General features: G+C 38.9%; 1 protein-coding gene across 20 annotated transcripts in view; it reads right to left on the minus strand.

The window, feature by feature from the left end:
• nedd4l (NEDD4 like E3 ubiquitin protein ligase) overlaps window positions 1–17,541 on the minus strand; it is a 49,455-nt gene that overhangs the window by 20,576 nt on the left and 11,338 nt on the right. For 4 of the 20 annotated variants that reach the window (XM_028462695.1, XM_028462694.1, XM_028462693.1 and 1 more), the window contains exons 4-11: window positions 15,688–15,726; window positions 14,732–14,785; window positions 5,079–5,129; window positions 3,352–3,413; window positions 3,011–3,113; window positions 1,768–1,922; window positions 1,014–1,149; window positions 717–905 (exon numbers count right to left, since the gene is read on the minus strand). In XM_028462695.1, coding sequence (XP_028318496.1) covers window positions 717–905; window positions 1,014–1,149; window positions 1,768–1,922; window positions 3,011–3,113; window positions 3,352–3,413; window positions 5,079–5,129; window positions 14,732–14,785; window positions 15,688–15,726 — 789 coding nt within the window. Of the gene's footprint in view, window positions 1–716; window positions 906–1,013; window positions 1,150–1,767; window positions 1,923–3,010; window positions 3,129–3,351; window positions 3,414–5,078; window positions 5,130–5,696; window positions 5,733–9,213; window positions 10,757–14,731; window positions 14,786–15,687; window positions 15,727–17,541 lie in introns of those variants that run through there. The other 16 variants (XM_028462688.1, XM_028462676.1, XM_028462674.1 and 13 more) reach the window with 12 other exon arrangements.

A 17,541-nucleotide genomic window follows, 5' to 3' on the forward strand; every position in this document is an offset into this window, starting at 1 on the left:
TCCGTTAAAGACCAGTCTGCCCAGCAAAATTCACATTTTTTCAAATCTGACCAGGTCACTTTCATATGTGCTCCTAAATGACAGGCTTGAAGCATCCACTGTTGAATCAATCCTTTTTCTGCACAATAACATGAATTATCCTTAGCTCTGATACATAGATTATGTAAATAGATCCACCGTCTCTTGCGTGTAATATGCCGGACGTGCGCATATCACCCCGTTCGCTGATCTGACATTGACATTAAAGGTCCAGTATTATGCTATTTTTCAGCCATCTCCAATTGTTCTAAGTCGGGTTGGGGTCGGGCTCGAATATATATATTTGAATGTCCATCAGGTTTGGATCAAAGTTTGAAGATTCATACCATAACTGGTCTGTGTTTAAAAGCAAATCAGCACCGCAAAAAGCCAAAACAAAATATTTGGCTCTTTTTCTTTTTCCTTGTCCTCCTCTGCACATTCATTCACCGCCTCCCACCGCACAAAAACTTTGAGACAAACGCAAAAATGCGCATGCGGGTCAGTTCTGAGCCGCAATCTGTTCACACTGGAATCTGATACAGGTCACATTTTAAATGGTAATGTGAACTGCCGAACAAAAAAATTGGATCTGAGCAAAAGAATCCAAATTGAGAATTAAGGCTTGCAGTGTGAACATAGCCTTAAACTTAGTGGTTCGTGTCATGAATACGTTACGGGACAGCATTCTATCTCACCAAAGCAGAGCTGGGCCCGGGAACTTCTCCGTTAGTTTCGGGGGTGAGAGACAGCCTCAGGTTCAAATCTTCAGAGAACTCCTGAGTGACGGGTGTTGGTGGGTGCTGAGGGGACAACATGGAGGAGGGACCGGGTTGAGATTGAGACAAGCTGTCAATGGGGTCTTCTTCTGTGATGAGCTCCCAAGACTAATGGAGGAAAAAGGAAAACACAAATCACATGACCTTATCACTGTTAAATCAACCTTAACATGAAGAATGAAAGGGTGAACTTCATGTTTATCTGTAGCATCTCACATTGTCCATGTCCCTGGGCTCTAGGTGCTCATTCTCCAGGTCTTCACTGATGTGGCGCCGCGAACGGAAAACCCTGTGTGCTTCCTGATGGATCTGTCTCTGTTGATTGTCATTATCAATCTCCGATATCACATCTCTAAAAATAAAACAGTAAAAAAAACTATGAGAACAGAAGTAAAAAAACTTTTCTTTAAAAAGTATCTAGAGCAGGGGTGCCAAACTCATTTTAGTTCAGGGACCAAATACGGACCAGTTTGATCTCAAGAGGGCCGCAGATTTTTAGGTGGGGGGAAAAAAAAAAATATTTTCACATCATTGTGCCCTAGCTTTTAATATAAGTTCAATTCACTTTAAAAATTCTTGATTTTATTACCAACTTTTCGTGTAATTTAGGTAAGGCAAGGCAAAAAATTTTGTATAGCACATTTCATACACAAGGCAATTCAATGTGCTTAATTTAGATTTGAAAAAATGTTTGTGAGAATTTACAAGATTTGTAGAAAAATTGAGAGTTCTTTCCACAGTTTGCAATTAAAATTGCATTCACGTGATAAACAAAAAAAAAGGCAAGCCCCTAAAAATATTGTAGAGTTTCAATAAATTGGTGAATTTGAGATATCTACAACTGGATTATTTGGTAATTTACACAATAAGTTATGTTTTCTGTCATTTTCTTCTGCGGGCTAAATTGAATTCTCTGAAAGGCCGGGGAAAGAATTACAGTTAAATCAAAACAAAAAGAATCCACAATTACATGTTGGTGGGCCGTTTCCACTGTGTTGAGCGGTTGTTGTGGTTAACGTAGTAGGTGCGGCCCAAGTTGTCCACTTTTTCTTCCCATCCTGGAGGCAAAGGTGGGAGCAGCTGCTGGGGTCGCTGAGAGCCTGAATCTGCAGCCTCATCCCAGCCCTACAAGAGAAGGTCCAGACTTAACGACTCTTAGAAAGTTGTAGAACTAAGGGCCCTATTTTTGACACGAGAACACAAATGTTTGAGCTGTCAACATGGTATCAGTGTATATGACTCAGAAGGTCCCCTAGCCAAAAAAGAACATCAGTGTAGCTTTGAATTGGTTTAGAAATATTTTTTTCCCTCTACTTTTGAAAAAAACAAAAAACAAAACATATATGCATTACGGGATGTCTAAATACAAATTAATAATAAACGCACACAAATCTCTCTTGACCAGATGTTGAAGACAAAAAACACAATTTGTGGATCCTTTTGGAAATAACATTTAGGCATGAGAAAGACAGAATCTCTGTTGTGTTGTGGTTAAAATGTCTCAAGTTGACATTTATAGGTGTTTACGCCCGACAAGGCTGGGAAACCGCTCACAAAATACCCACAATAATGACTAAAAGTTTGGCCATCAGTTGAATCTTTGACAACTTAACTCTTTTGAATGTGGGTAGAGAAACAACTGGCATAACTGCAGCTGGCAAAGCACATTTTAGTTGGAAAGGAAAAACTATAGAGTGAAGAAAAAAAATAAAAAAGGAAAGATAGTCGAGTGGTTTGAGTGTTTTAAACTTTGGCAGGTAAATGCCATTCTCCATTAAAAATTTGTCACTGCTTCAACTGTCTAACGCCGTTTCCTTCAAATAATCAGCAGTTCAAAACAAAGATAAAAGCAACAATTACAAGTCTGAAAAGCAGTCATTTATCCCAATAGCAGGGAATAGACTTAATGGTTTTTCCAGACTCTGGCCTGGAAAATACATACACGAGAGTCTGGCAGTGAGAAGTTTCCAGAATTGGGAAAGAAATTGTTACTTGTTAAAAAAGTTTACGCTCATATTTCTATTGAAGGGTGATGTTTATTGTTTTTTTTCCAGAGATGTTCAGACTGTGTTAAATTTGTACGACAGCACAGACAAAAAACAGAATCTGGTTTAGCTTCAGGTTTAAGTAAATAAACACAGTCAAATCAGTGAGTCAAGTAATGCTTAGTTGGCATTATCAAAGCAGCTTGACAACATGTGCTAAAACCTTACCTCAGCCTCCTCCCTCATCTCTCCAGCCTCCTCCTCCTGTCCTCCTTGTTTGGGCAGATAAGCCATCTTAAGGCGCAGATAACCCTTTACCCTGGACTTATGGCTAGAAAGAGAACGTCTGGTTGAGATGGTTTGAAAAAAAGGTAAGTTTCAAAAATGAAAATGAGTCCCAGATGTTTTTAATTGATGAAAATCACATGAGCCGAACAGTGCTGCTGACATGACTACAGTATCATAATTAGACAGTGTTTTCTGCATTACATACAATTAAATTTGGCCAAAACATGATTTTTATTACCAATTATATTAAAAATATTTGTCACATTCTGCACAAAACCTACCTTCTTGGCCGTAAAAGGAAGTCTTTAAACGTGTAGGGTCGTTCCATGGCGGGATCCTCTGTCTACAAAGATCAAACACAAGTTTGTCCAAACAAACAACTATGAATATAAACCATGAGGAACATCACCTGTTCATACACATTTTGGCTACAGAAATCATTCTATAAAATAGAGATTCTCCAACAATAAATTGGTTCTTTACAACCTTAATTTGTCAATTAGATTATAAATGAGAAAGTTTAAATTAAAGATTTCAAGTAAAATCCACAAAGATTGAAAGAAAGAAAAATCACAGCAGGCACAAAAAGATTTTAATGAAATTGGAGGAGTAGGGAATTGTGTATATGCAATAATGAAGAAATAATTACCTTTCCCACATGGTGTCAGCACATATAAAAACTATTGTTGCAAATATTGACATCAACAATCAATCTTTACAAACAGAATATTTTTCAGAAGTTTCCAACTAAAAGCAATAAAAACTCAATGATGCATCAACCCAACTTATATTGTGAATACAGTATTGGGAATTGATTTATCACCTCGAGATGAATCAGTTTTGCTGTCCTGACTAATGAAAAGAAGAAGCCAGTAAGGAGAAAAAAGGGATGACTACAGCAAAGGGGTAAAGTACCTCAACGTTTAAGCATGCAGAACGCCCATGAATGAGGCACTATATTGCCTTGTTGATGCTTAATCACTTAGTTGTAAATTACATTTTGATCTTGACCACACTTTTTGAAAGTTTTAATGGTACTGCAGTAGCTTTTATCTGTTTATAATTTCCTGGACCTATGTGGGACTTGGATTTCTCATAATAATTAACCCCGTCAACTTTTGTCAAGCTTCTGAAGTCGACGGATTAAACAAAACTTTAAAGAGCTGCAACATTGCCAACAGCTCACAAATCACCTGGGTATAGGTGCTACAGCTGGAACATTATTTTTAAGATGTTAATGGGAGTCTTTCAAGTCCTTTAAAAAATATATAGATTTAAAAACTTTTTTGTCAGTTATGTGAAGTTTTTTTCATACACTAAAACAGAATGATAGATTTTCTTTTTTTTATCCACTATTAATGTTTTTCAAAATGTAAAAATGCCATTGAATCCTTTGTCTAAATTAAGGCTAAAAATATTTCCCAAATTATTACAGTGTTCAAAACTATTAAAACATTTTTGTTTTGTTTTTTTAGTCTTTAATACAGCTACACAGATGTAATAACACACATCTGCAAATCAATAAAACAAATAGAATGGGCAGCAAAGATTAATTCTGGCAAAATAACATGCCCTATAATTTATCTATATATAACTGCAGCTCCATCTAAAATTTGAACTATTTATTTTGACCATTAAAGCATGTTCTCACAGTTGGAGTGTGCAACCTACCCTAAAAATTAACTATTTTGATAGTGCAGCTGTGTTATCATTTATGTTTTGTACCAATATTTGCCTGAAGGGCACCGTCCCCCATGACCGCCAATCTGTTTACATTCTTGACAACCAGTTTTCTCTTTCCAACAAAGAGAAAGCTGTCCATCCCCACTAAAAACACTTGTGTGTTGAGGACATTCTCACGCTAAAGACAGACACAGACACTTTCTGCTCAACCTTCACAGAGGTTAATTAGCCACAGTGAAATTGAAGATAAGAAACAGCTGAGTACTCAAAACAGTGCTAAAGCAGTATGGCTACCAGCACCAACTCAGACACACACATGACTCACCGGTAAATGACTAAGAGGAACGTCAACTTGTCCAAGGAAATCATCTCTAGTCTAGGGAAAAAAGAAAGTCACATTTATTGGTTTCATTTTCAGAGTAATTTGTTTATTATGAGAAAGTCTGTAGGAAGCCCAAAATGTCCAGCAGGGATAGTGAAGGGGAAAACCACAATAATCAAGTCGATTACCAGGTCTGTCTAGATGTATATGCCAATTGTAGTGATGAAAATGTTACAAAAACATTTATCTAATCAGCAGCCACGTCCAGAAATAGCCTTGAGCCTTTTTTTTTTTAACAATCATATTCTATGATTTTATTAAAGGCCAACTGTACTTAACTTCAAATGTATTTATTATTTGCCATCTTCATCACTAATCATTATCACAGATGTCTATTTGTAAGACTCAGTCTAAGACTTCATTTATGGACAGGCCTTTGGAATCACTTCATAAAAGGAACAGTTGTGAACCCATTGAGGAAAAATGACATCCACTGCCACCAGAAAAAAAGCAAAGTTTACCAGACAAAAGGAACGCCAAGCAAAGGGATAAGAACCAGGGAAGATATGCATTTTCCTTCGATGACTCCCATAGATTTGTTCATGATCAACAGATGATTACCTGTCCGAGATGGAAAAGCCCATTCTTTGTAGCAGCCTGTGTGTGGGACACAATTCCTTTAGAAAATTGCATAAACTAACATATCTCTGATTGCGAGTGTTGATTCAAACTGGAGTTGGATTTTAAAAAATAAATAAAAAAATGCAATCAAGGATTGAGCTGTTAACCAACTGTTGTTTGTGGAAAATTGGCTAGTTTGCCATAACGTTCATAATCAACTGTTTATGGAGAAATTTTCACAGCAGGCCGATGTTTCTTAAAAGTTTAATTGGTCACCATCTGCTTCAGTCTTTTGGTTTAATTCTCTTATACATTTGCGAGATAGCTTGAAACAGATCATCCATCTTAAGTGAGGCAGCTGTAGGCTCAAATGTGAACCTTCCATGACTCTGCAAGTATGTATATCCATCTGTATGAGCAAGCACACAGCTTTAAATACTCGGTATGGTAAAGGAGTTAAAAAACAGTCATTTCTGCTGAGAGGACATGACTCGACTCTACCCCACCCTGAACATACAAGAGTAATCAGTGACTATTGCTCATGTAGTAGCTAGGGATTGCTATATTTCCAGGTAATCACTGAGTGATGCAAATGATTAGTAGTGCAATAGTGAATAAATTGTTAGTGCTTAAGTACAATACATCATTTCATTGTGATCAGAAGTTTTTTTGGTTGTTAGCTGTCAAAGCTAATGGCACTTTTAGAGCTAAGCAAGTAGTAAAAGAAGGAAACCAGATACTACACCGATTTCATCAAAGGAACTTCGAGCTTTTCCCAGTAGATGTAGATGGACTTTGCTTCAGCACAAGTGGGTGGAGGTGCAAATTTGAGTGTACGGCACAATACGTGCCTGGCCCTGCACATTAATACCTGCGCCTTTGAGTGACTCATTTGTAAACCTTCGTCAGTAAAAATCCTGGTCTCACTTTTCACAACAGCTTCTACTTTTACTTTGAGATCATAGCGATGACTCATTCAAGTAGCCTTACACCATGATCTGTGCGCAGTGCAAAAACCTTTGTATAAAGGTATGTCATTCGTTTTCCTTCTAGTAATGCTAAAAACAGGAAGTGTGGGGGGGGGGGGGGGGCATCTCAGCAACAATGCCATAAATTGTCTCGACTCCATATCATAATACACCACCAAACTCTACACATTGAACAATGCAATACTGTACTACTACTACTTCAAAACCAAGCTTTAAAAATACCTTTTTTTCTTTTGGTGATATGTACTTGCACATCTGCCAGTCATACTTTGATTTCCAAACATCCAGATTAAGTTAAAAAAAAATAAATAAATAAAAATATCTCATCCTATGTACAGTACATCCAAATCCATCTTCTTCTTCATAGTTAGAGGCTTGCAGCCATAAAATTAATGTTAGGCTACAAGTAGTGACTGGGAGTTTACAATGGGAACGCAACCTGGAACAAGTCCAGACTGGCACTGAGGTGTGATAAGACTGTCTCACCTACTCAACAGTGTCTGTGCTAACACGACTGCATTACAAAGAAAACAAACAAAAAAAATAGAGCATCTCTCCAACAATAGCCTAATGAATCCTTACGTTCTCCTGTAGCATAATAACAAATCCAAATAATCACAATCCAAAGAATGGAAAAAAGTTATGCAGGACTGTGATAAAAGCAATGGCGGCGTGCTGCTATGCAAAACAAACAAAAACACTTGTTTAAAAAGAGTCACTTCAAGACTTTATGGTAAAAATAGGTTTTTTTTTTGTGGCATGTGCAACATGATGTCTTGGAGTAACACTACAACATTTTAACAAAGCAATACAACAAGAAAAAGACCTTAAACATTATATAATCTGTCTTAAATGTGGATTAAAAACTACATGCTGAATCTACATTTAAATAGAAACACCAAAATTAGAGAACCACATGGTTACAACCCTGTCTTATTAATAGTTCAGCATAAAGAAATATTTACCAAAATAATATGCTTGCTACAGATAAGTCTGTAAAAGTGTAAAATGGTTAAATAACCAAATCCTCAAATAAACAATTTAAGTTATAAAACCAGAAGAAAATGGCACTGGTGTTGTATAAAGAGGCTGAAAAAAATTCTAGAAATTATATACTGTAATAATTTTAATTTATAAAATGCTAGGAGCTACCATTTGAAAAACCTCATCTTCAACTGAAAAATAATTGTCCGTTTCACATTACTATGCACTAAGGTAGAACTACTATCAGCTAAAATCCTCACAGGAATATTTACAGTATAATAAATACATGTAATATGAGAACAAGCCGCTTGGTCATTACCATCTCTACAATGACTCAGCTTAAAGTTGATATGCAATTAATCCTGAATATACTCAAGGTTAGACCAAATTAATTAATGTAAGAAATGTCTTGGAAATCATTTATTTTAACTTTTAGCATTCAAACACTAAACATATCTCAATATGTGAGCATTGCAATTTTGGAGATTTTAGCCAATCAGCGTTTGCATACCATGTTCCTGGCACAATGGAATTACTACTACCCATTTGTTATTCTACACCAAAAATAACATTTCAATGTGACATTTGACCAGCTAGTACAGTGGACAGGTCTACACTACGATCAGAACAATCGGATGTTTTGAACCTGATAAAAAAAAAAAACCTAGTTATGCGAATGGCACACTTCCTTGAGTAATCACCACGTCACAGATTGTCAAACACGTGGACCTCCACAAGCATGTGTTTAAAACTTCTAAATGACCTCATTCCAAAGGTTACATATAAGAGATATTCAACTGAGCCATCCTTGTAATTTGGTCCAAATATTCCCTTTAATAAAAAACAAAAACAACAGGAAAGTAAGAAATGACTGACACATGAGCCTTTCAGGTAATAACTAATAAGTTGTTTGAAATCTTTGAGTTGTTGTTGGGGCTGTAATGATATGATGAATCTTAATTGCTCACAGAGCAGCTGCGAGGGCATGGATCCATTCTTGCCTTGAACCTGAGTAGCCTTGCTGCAAGCTTGCTCTCAAAATCAACAACCACATTGGAAATAGACTAAATATAGAAACAGTCAGCTCCTAAAGTGCACTGACTGCGGCTTGGGGTATTATCAAATCCTAAGTGTCACATTTCTGTAAAATAGATTGCAACAAGTGGAGACTGAACATTAATTTATCTACAGCTGTTTTGCTTTTGTAATTCAACAAACAATTTTGGGAATAATGCTACACGCCTGCAGTTGTGAAGGAGCGTTGGGCCATTTTCTTCAGCTCTGCAATGCTTATAAGTTTTGTGTCGCCACAGCTCAAATATCCCATTTTCAACTATACCCAATATGAGTAACACCTAATAACAGTTGTAGAAAATGTTTTATAATTCTTCTCAAATGTTTTTCTTCCCCATGGTAACATTGAAAAAATGTTAATAAAGAGGCCTTAAAAGCCAAACAAAAAGTTATTAATTCAAGTCCCGTTAGGCCTCACAAAAGCCTTTACCTTAAATTTTATTTGATGAAGAGTAACAACAAATGCTCACCTTCTGCTCATCACTTCCACTTGATGTAAAATAAATTTTGAAATGTGGCTGCCTTCTGTTTGCTTCCCTCTGTATTTTAAATGTACATCCATTGGACGTGCTTTGTGACTCCGTCTCTTCATCAATTTGATTCTCCTCTATTGTCGGGCTGTCGGCACCATGTTTGTTCCCCAACAGCAGCATCTGATGAGAAGAACTCCTCTGCAATTGAATTCTGGGATAATGAGTACGCCGGCCCTCTTTGCTGCCACAACAAATATCTGTGCCAGCTTTGTTTGGTGCAGCAACATGTTGTTTGTCCATGTTGTGGTTCTGATTTTGCTGGAGCTGAAAGATGAGTCTCTGAGTTGTAGCATTGACCCCAGAGCCCTTGTCCAGGTTCTGCTGTTGCACAGACCAGCCACTGCCATCACTGTAGGGAAGAATTCGGAAATGCTGGACATCAGATGAGTCAGCGGAATTCCTTTGGATGCAAATAGCACCAACATTGGTACCAGCTTGACCTCCGGGTGCATGGCAACTGGAGCCAATACTAAAGACCCTTCGTTTGGGAAGGTTTGAATCAGACGGAAAAGGTTGTGAGTTTAAAGGCTCTGTGCTGTAGTATGGAGGTGGTGGGAGCTGCAGAAAATCTGCTTGAGTCTGTGGTTCAGTATAGGCAGGCGCAGGTCCCGGAGGAGTATAACAGGGTGGCGGGGTATCATCATCAGCGTCGCCACTGGAATCTCCATTGCTTGATCCATTGGCACGCTGGAGAGAGATGTGCATGGATGAGCTTCTAATTGGTCGGGGCTCAGCATAGGAGGCAAGCTGAGGGATGAACATGGAAGAACTGCGTTTGAGAGATGGCTCCAAGTGAGGACCAAAAGTTGCTGATAGGCTGCGTTGTATTGGTGGCTCTCGTGAAGGCCTCGAAACCAAAGATGTGACCACATCATGTCTGTGCTGCTCCAGTTCGCCTCCTTCCAGTATCTCTGGGGCTGTATTGCTTCGGCCTGAGCCAAAGTATAAACGCAGACGCTGTGCCATATTCCCTCACAGCTCCCAGTCTTTTTCACTTCCTCCCTTGCCGACAAGCTGTTCGTTTTCTCCTGTGGCTCCTGCCTCTGTTCAGTTTGTGTCGCCCACTTCTTCTCTGACTGGCTAGATGACTGATCCCCCCTTTTTTCCTCCCCATTTACCCCACCTTCATTCCCCCTCCCTCTCTCTCTTAAAAGCCTTCTCCACAACTTTCCTACCCACAGTGAACTTTACAGAGAAAATAAGTCTATCCACAGAAGCATAGACCTATTGCAGAAGCAGCTGACAACTTTTCACTCAAAGCAGGGGAGGAGAGAAAGAGTTAGGGGTAAAACCCAAAGGAAGGATCCCTGTCTAACAACCTCTTAGCACTGCCGTGCTCTAGCGACAGACAGCTGAAATAGCCCAAGCCGAGTGACAGCCAGCATTCCTCACATGATTGGTTAAGAGTGGCCAGCAACCCTGGTTTCCGAGGTGATAGTGGGTTGTCTGTCAGTCACGTGACCACACATGACGCCTCTAACCACATGTTAAAACTTGATGCTGCCATCAACTCTGCCCTAATCCTGTTCATCCCTCTATTTACTATTCTATTTTTTTCTCTTTTTTAATAACTCACGTTAACAAGACCATTCATTTCTATGAACCAAAATTCTGAAATACATGAAAACCCTCTAACAGGGAGAGTAACACATCAACAAACTTGTGAACCTTATAATATGTTTCTAATCAAGTTCACAGTTACACCCAGTTAAGTTAAATTATTTTTAAGTTTTCAGGATAAAATAATTGGATCTTTGCATTTTCTGTACCTGTTTATTTAGTTCAGGGTGGTGACGGGTTGCTTGAGTTAATCTCAGCTGACTCAGTTTTAAAGCCAAATGATCCCTGGATCGGAAGAAAGCCTACAGCAGGGCTAAAACACAGACAGGCTGGGGTTTATTGGTAGAGCTTGACCCAAAATTTCACCACTGTGAGACAATACCAAATGCTTGTGCCAACAAACAGCACAAAATTACTTCCCTGAATTGGCTTCGGATTAAAAGCAGCATAAAGAAGCTGCTGCCAAAAATAGAACCAACAAAAAAAAATTTAGAAGAAGCACATGGACAGAGTAAACAGCAGAATATGTGACAGATTGCAGCTCGCATTAAAAAAAACCACACAGACCTCTCAAGGGGAATGTATGTTTACTTGGAACAGAATTGACATGTACCATCACCCATATGAAGGAAAGCACTTGACTAGCAGGGTCTTCATAATGCATTTGGATATCATTTTGAAAAAACACTAAACACACATGGCAGATATAACCCTTTCCATGGAGAAAGTCAGACTTAAAATGGGGGCTTCATTAATTCTCGTACCATTCAACAATAGCAGAAGGTGCAGAACAAGGCAATTCACAAACCACGCACTGCACATTCACAATCAAAGATTTCACAAGAGCTGCACATTACCTTAAAGGCACACCACAGACTTTTTGACCTCAAGAGTTGACCCATATGAGTTATTTTAAATGGTTCCTCAGGCCAATATACAGCACTTGGCAGTATCAATGCTCCGAGCGAGGCTCCCCTCTTCAAATACCGCCCATGTAAGTTTGGAGAGACGAACCATCTTTGACCAGATCATGTGACCTGGAGAACATATCACTTTACAGCAGTCACGTGACCACAGGCTCAGATATACTCATTGGGCTAAGGCTTTTGCTGGTATTTTTGACTCCTGGCCATGGCAAGCAAAAAATGTAAAACTGCTTCTGAGGAGGCTAAAAAGACGCCGCCGAGACCCGGCCCCCTCCTCCAACCTGCCTTCCACCCGGCGCCGGACACTGCCCCGAGCCCTTCGGGTCACCCGTACCCCATCCACCCCAACACCAGCCGCCGTAGGGGGCAGACAATGGCGGCGAGGCCAGGGAGTAGGGAGGGAGCGCCACCGACGCGGCAAATGCCAGGCCTCCGGCGGCGGGGAGAGGAGGGCGTCGGTGGCTGCTCCTCCAGCCGCAGCGCAAACCCAGCCCGGCTTTGCACCCCGGCCCAACCGACCCAGCCCTTAGAGCCAACTGTTATCCCGAAGTTACAGGTCAACTACTATCTGCATACACAATCAAAAGGGATGCTGGCCTGACTGACTCTTGTAACGTGAAAGTTACAAGCCTAGCGCCCCTAGTGGTCAAAAGTTACACAGTGTGCCTTTAAGGAGTTCAGCCTATTTTACCCAGAAATAAAAGTCAGTAGAGACGGACTCTACGCTTGTACACAAAAAAGACATATCACACACCACAACTTGACATTTCAGAGAAGGTTGGGAAAAGTAGCTGCATTGTACCAACTTCTACAACTGGTTTGAAATACAGTGGATTCCACAGTAGGTTTCCAGTCCAACAAATGGAAACGACAAGAAAACCCTTTGTATCTAATTAATTGTGGAAAAATTTGGAAGGGTAATACAAAGTTAGTGAAAGCTTTGCATTGTGGACAAGAAGGCATCAAAATGATGTGACATTTTAGTTCGACTAAAAATTGAGTAATCAGAAGGGAGGAAAAAAATTATAAACACGAGCACGCAGAGAGTACAATCCTACACCAAGCACCATATATGCTCTTTGCAAGATATTTGCAGTTATCTGGTTCAGCGATCCTGTTAATAGTTCACACTTTAATAGCATTTTTTAAAGAAATTTCTAAATCCATTAATAATGACAATCAAGAAGAAATAAGTCATTCGGATCCGATCTGGATGAAACTTGAGGAACAAACCAGACGTAACGGAGTCGAATTTAATAAAGTCAATTACGAACCAAGATATATATTTTTTGAACTATCCCCAAAGACTAGAGATAGGGTTTAATTTTTGAAAGTTATCCAGAATCAGTATATTGATCCGGATACCGGATTCAAACCAAAAATTATGGAATCTTCCTGTCTTCAACAGATTTTGACTAAATTCTGACCAAATACTCTTGACGTAATTCCTTCCAACAGACAAAGAAAAAATGACCGCCTTGGCGGAGGTATAAATGGAAAGTTGTTTGTCTCCAGCCCGTTACACAAAGTAACAATACATAAAATGTCAGGAAGTCAACATATTTACGTATGTGTGAGAGACAACAAAATAATTATGGTCTAATGGGCATTAAGCACATCAAACAAAGCTAAACTTCACACTAGCATATCCTCCACCTCCATTTCTTAATTCAATTAAAAATAGATTTTACTCAAATGTCGCTGATATCTAGTGTTTTAGTTGGACATTTAAGTACAAATCTATCATGAGTACTGTAACGCGAGGCTTAGTAGAACATCACCATAAATGAAAAACATACTGAATGCAGAAGCACAAGGACAAGATCGACAAAGATTTACAGGACGGTGGAGGAGCCACTCAGGCGCATATAAGCCGAAGATTGTGCTGAAGGTTGTGCTACTATATCCTTGTCTCATTGGCTCTTCTACAGCCAAAGACAGCTTGCAATGTGCTGACAGAAAAAAGCTGGCCTTTTCATGATGGGCTGAGTGCCAGTGATTGTGTAGGGCTGTAAAGAACATGCTGAGATATGTTCATTGCATGATGATTAACACTGATATAATTGATTTTAGTCTTCATTTCAATGGACTATCCAAATAGCCATGAATTGTGCTCCTGATAACAGGAATCCTCAGATATTTCACCCTCCCACGAATGGTCCTTACACACAGACACACACACACAAAGCAGCCCTGAACCTGGGGGGGAGGGCAGATCAGCATTGCCTTTTCCAGCCAAGAGCAACAGAACTATGCTGCATCGCATCCTGTGTTTGTAACATGACATCAAACTCCAAGCCCATGGGTACAGTGAACTCAGTTTTTCTCAAGAACAATAAATAGATGCTGTCAATAACTGCATCCCTCCCTTCTAGAGTAAACATCGATTTTTAAAATATTTTTTTCTCCATGTTTTCTTCAGTAACTGTAGACAATAAATGTAGTTCTCATGACAACTGAAAGCCTACGTTGGCTATACGACCTGATGTTTCCTGCTGTTTGCCTATTTAAGGGTTGCTCAAGTCATTTGCCGTCATCCCCACATAGTTGTATAATCGGTGTAAACAACCATCATTGCATCTATAAATCTCCCCTTTGGTCGTTATCTTTTCCCTGTTGTCTGGCAGCTACAACTGCACAATCCGTTGTCCACTATCTCTTCTCTGCACGTGTACAAACAATCCTAATCTGACCGCATCTCCCAACTGCTTTAATGTAATATATTCTAATTCTGCTCTTTGAGATGAAGATGCTGCAGTGTTCTTTGTCACAGTTTGCTTGCTTATTAGCATGCTGTCTCTTACAGAGCCAACATCACCTTGTATTATGAATAATATATAGAATGTATGAATATTATAAGACACTGTAATGCAGTGAGTGCTGGTTAATAAAAGTGAAACAAAAAACATTGTCACGTTTCAGTGGCAAGAAGATGAAATATAAAAAAAAAGTGTCAGTGTCAGTCTTACCAATCGGTTCTCATCAAACACCTCAAATAATAGCCTGTGATTGAGCGGGCACACCTGGTGACACAACGGGAAGAGCTGTTAGATTGGCTTTATGAAAAAAACTACAATAGAACCAAGTAGACAACCAGACTTATTATTACAGCATAGATATTATTCGTCAAGTGTCTTTCAAAAATGACAAAACTCAACTAGGCTCTCTGATGGATGAATTAGTGTTGATGTAATAAATGTAATCACTTTAAATACTAAAAACATACATACACAGTTCTCAATTCTCAACCAATGTAAAAATGGCACAGACAGAGTTTGGTGTGACCTTACTTTGACCTTTGACTGCAAATTCTTGCGCATTTGCAGCTGAAATGTCAAACTGGGTCTAGTCTAGTATAAACAGCCACAAAGGAGTTAGCATGCACATTGGGTCAGAGATGTAAAGGCTAATGTGGTCTGTTTGATTAGGGATTACTGTTTGATTGCAGAGGTCGGCCTAAGTTACTGCTCTTAAGAAGTGCAAACCTCTGCCAAGCACCAAATATCATCTTTGCCAGATATTGGCAATTATCTGGATCAGTGATCCTGAACATGGTTCCGTGATCATTTACACTTTAAAAACTTGGAAGGAATTTCTATCAACATTTATCTATCAAACATCTGAAACTTGTTGGGGTAATTGAGGACCCAACCAAGTCAAATTTCATAAAATTCAGTCATTAATGAACCAAGATATGGATTATTGAAAATCCACCAATGATTTTGATCCAGAAATCAGTATATTGATCCAGCTCGCTTACAAAATGTAATGGAATTTTACATAGAATAAGTTTATCTTTATTTAGAATTTTGTCAAAATCCATTAAGTATCTGTACTTTTGAGGTTACTCTGTTAAGAAACAAACGCCACAACAGAAAGAAGAAAAGGAATTTTTGTTAAAGCACTTGAGAATAACTGAACTCACTCTGAAGTAAAATTCTTCATTCCATTTGGGATTGAGGGTCTGAAAAACAACAATAGAAAGCATGGTTAAAGCACATATCTACAAATGTATGTTAAAAATCTGTTTACATGAAGAAGATGAGCAAATGTATGAAATGTGTCCAACTGAGACAGAAGCTGCATTTCCATTACCCCTGGAAATGCGCAAAATCTAAATAGCGCAATAAAAACTGATAATGAAAACACCTGAATTTAAAAAAACACTCAAATATCGCTACAAAGTTTTTACGTTTTCATAAGGAGGAATTTCAGACGTTTCAATAATGAAATGTGTCGCAAAAGCGCTACAGTAGCACGTTTTCCACAAATACACGTCATAGAACATGAGGTACATGGTCACATGACCACTTCTCTCCGAGAAAACATGACTCGGTACGTGTAGACAGAAGAGGAGACGGTGACATTTCTTAGCATTATACTTAAAAATCATTACTGCCAGATTAGACATGAAACAACAAAGTAATGCAGAGTTTTATAAGAAGGTTTGCCACATCCATCTTCCTGCAGTGAAGTCTCGCGGGATGAGATTTCACAGAAGTTCCTAGGCTCCTGCCCAAAACAACCTTCAATGGAAACACGTTCAAAGTGCAATTATACTTTGTGGACATTTAGAAATATCGCTTTTTTTTTGCAAAAATCTGTAATGGAACTACTGAAGCTACTGAAAAAGAGAGAGGGAGCATGTGGGAAATAAAGGCCCTGGCTTGTACTTCAGTGATCCTCTTATATTGTTAAGAGAAGTTTGGAGCAGCAGCAGGAACCAGTGATTGGCATTAGTCTGTAGCTTTACAGCCATGGGGATTTTCACCCGAATGCAGATGGATCAGCTCAACAAACATGTTGCCCTTAACTCTCTCTCCTTCTGCCCATACAGATATATTTCACCACACTGAGAAGAACTGCATGACACTTCACATTCCTTCTGTGTGTGAAAAGGTTTAAACACCTGAATGTCAATGAAGCCCTGAATCCACAAGTCTTTCTGATTACTAAGCACAACATTTTACAGAGTCAATAAAAATCGCATCTCAGCTGAAACTCGTTGGATAACACGATAAAAATGAACCTGATGCACTTTGACAACTTTTCCCTACAAACGCTCTAAGAACTTATTTTAAACCCACAAACCACAACTGACCTCTCCAAGGTGGTAAATCGGACATGGGTCCTTAGGGCAATAACTAAGAACCAAAAGTATTCACTTCGGGGGCCCTCTCACTGCTTCTGTCAAGCATTCTGTCTTTTTTTTCATGTCGTCTTGCAAGTAGGCCCTATGCTTCAAACAATGATAGCATCAAAGGTGGCCCACTTAAAGTGACATAGTAGAGGCTGTGAAGGATCTGAACAGTGACGCTTTTTGTTCTGCTCCACATAGCAGTGCATTGTCAGCTATTTTTATCCTATAAAGCAAACGTGGCCACTGGCAGCATCTGTCTGCCGGCACGGTCTAAACAGCAACAGAGGGATTTGCTCGCAGCTAATAGTAAGGAAAAGAAACATTTATGCAAGAAATGTAACCAAAATGTACCATTATATGATACAGGATACATATGTTTGCTGCCTTAAAAATGATTGTACTTTTTAAGGGTTTACAGAAAGTGAAAAAAAATGTTTCAAATAAACGATATTAGTCTTTTCTCTTGTAGTTAGTATCTATTTCTTTTTCACCAACTTATGCCTACCCCTGCAGTGAAGAGTTTCCTTCTTGGAAATGTGCTTCTAAGTCCAGCTAATGACCATGTATGAATAACATGTACAGAAAGAGGAAACACCGCCTTCTGGTGCCTTCCTGTATTTTATTTTCTTGTGGTGATTA

The sequence above is a fragment of the Gouania willdenowi genome, chromosome 12 (genome assembly GCF_900634775.1).
Source record: "Gouania willdenowi chromosome 12, fGouWil2.1, whole genome shotgun sequence".
Lineage (NCBI taxonomy): Eukaryota > Metazoa > Chordata > Actinopteri > Blenniiformes > Gobiesocidae > Gouania > Gouania willdenowi.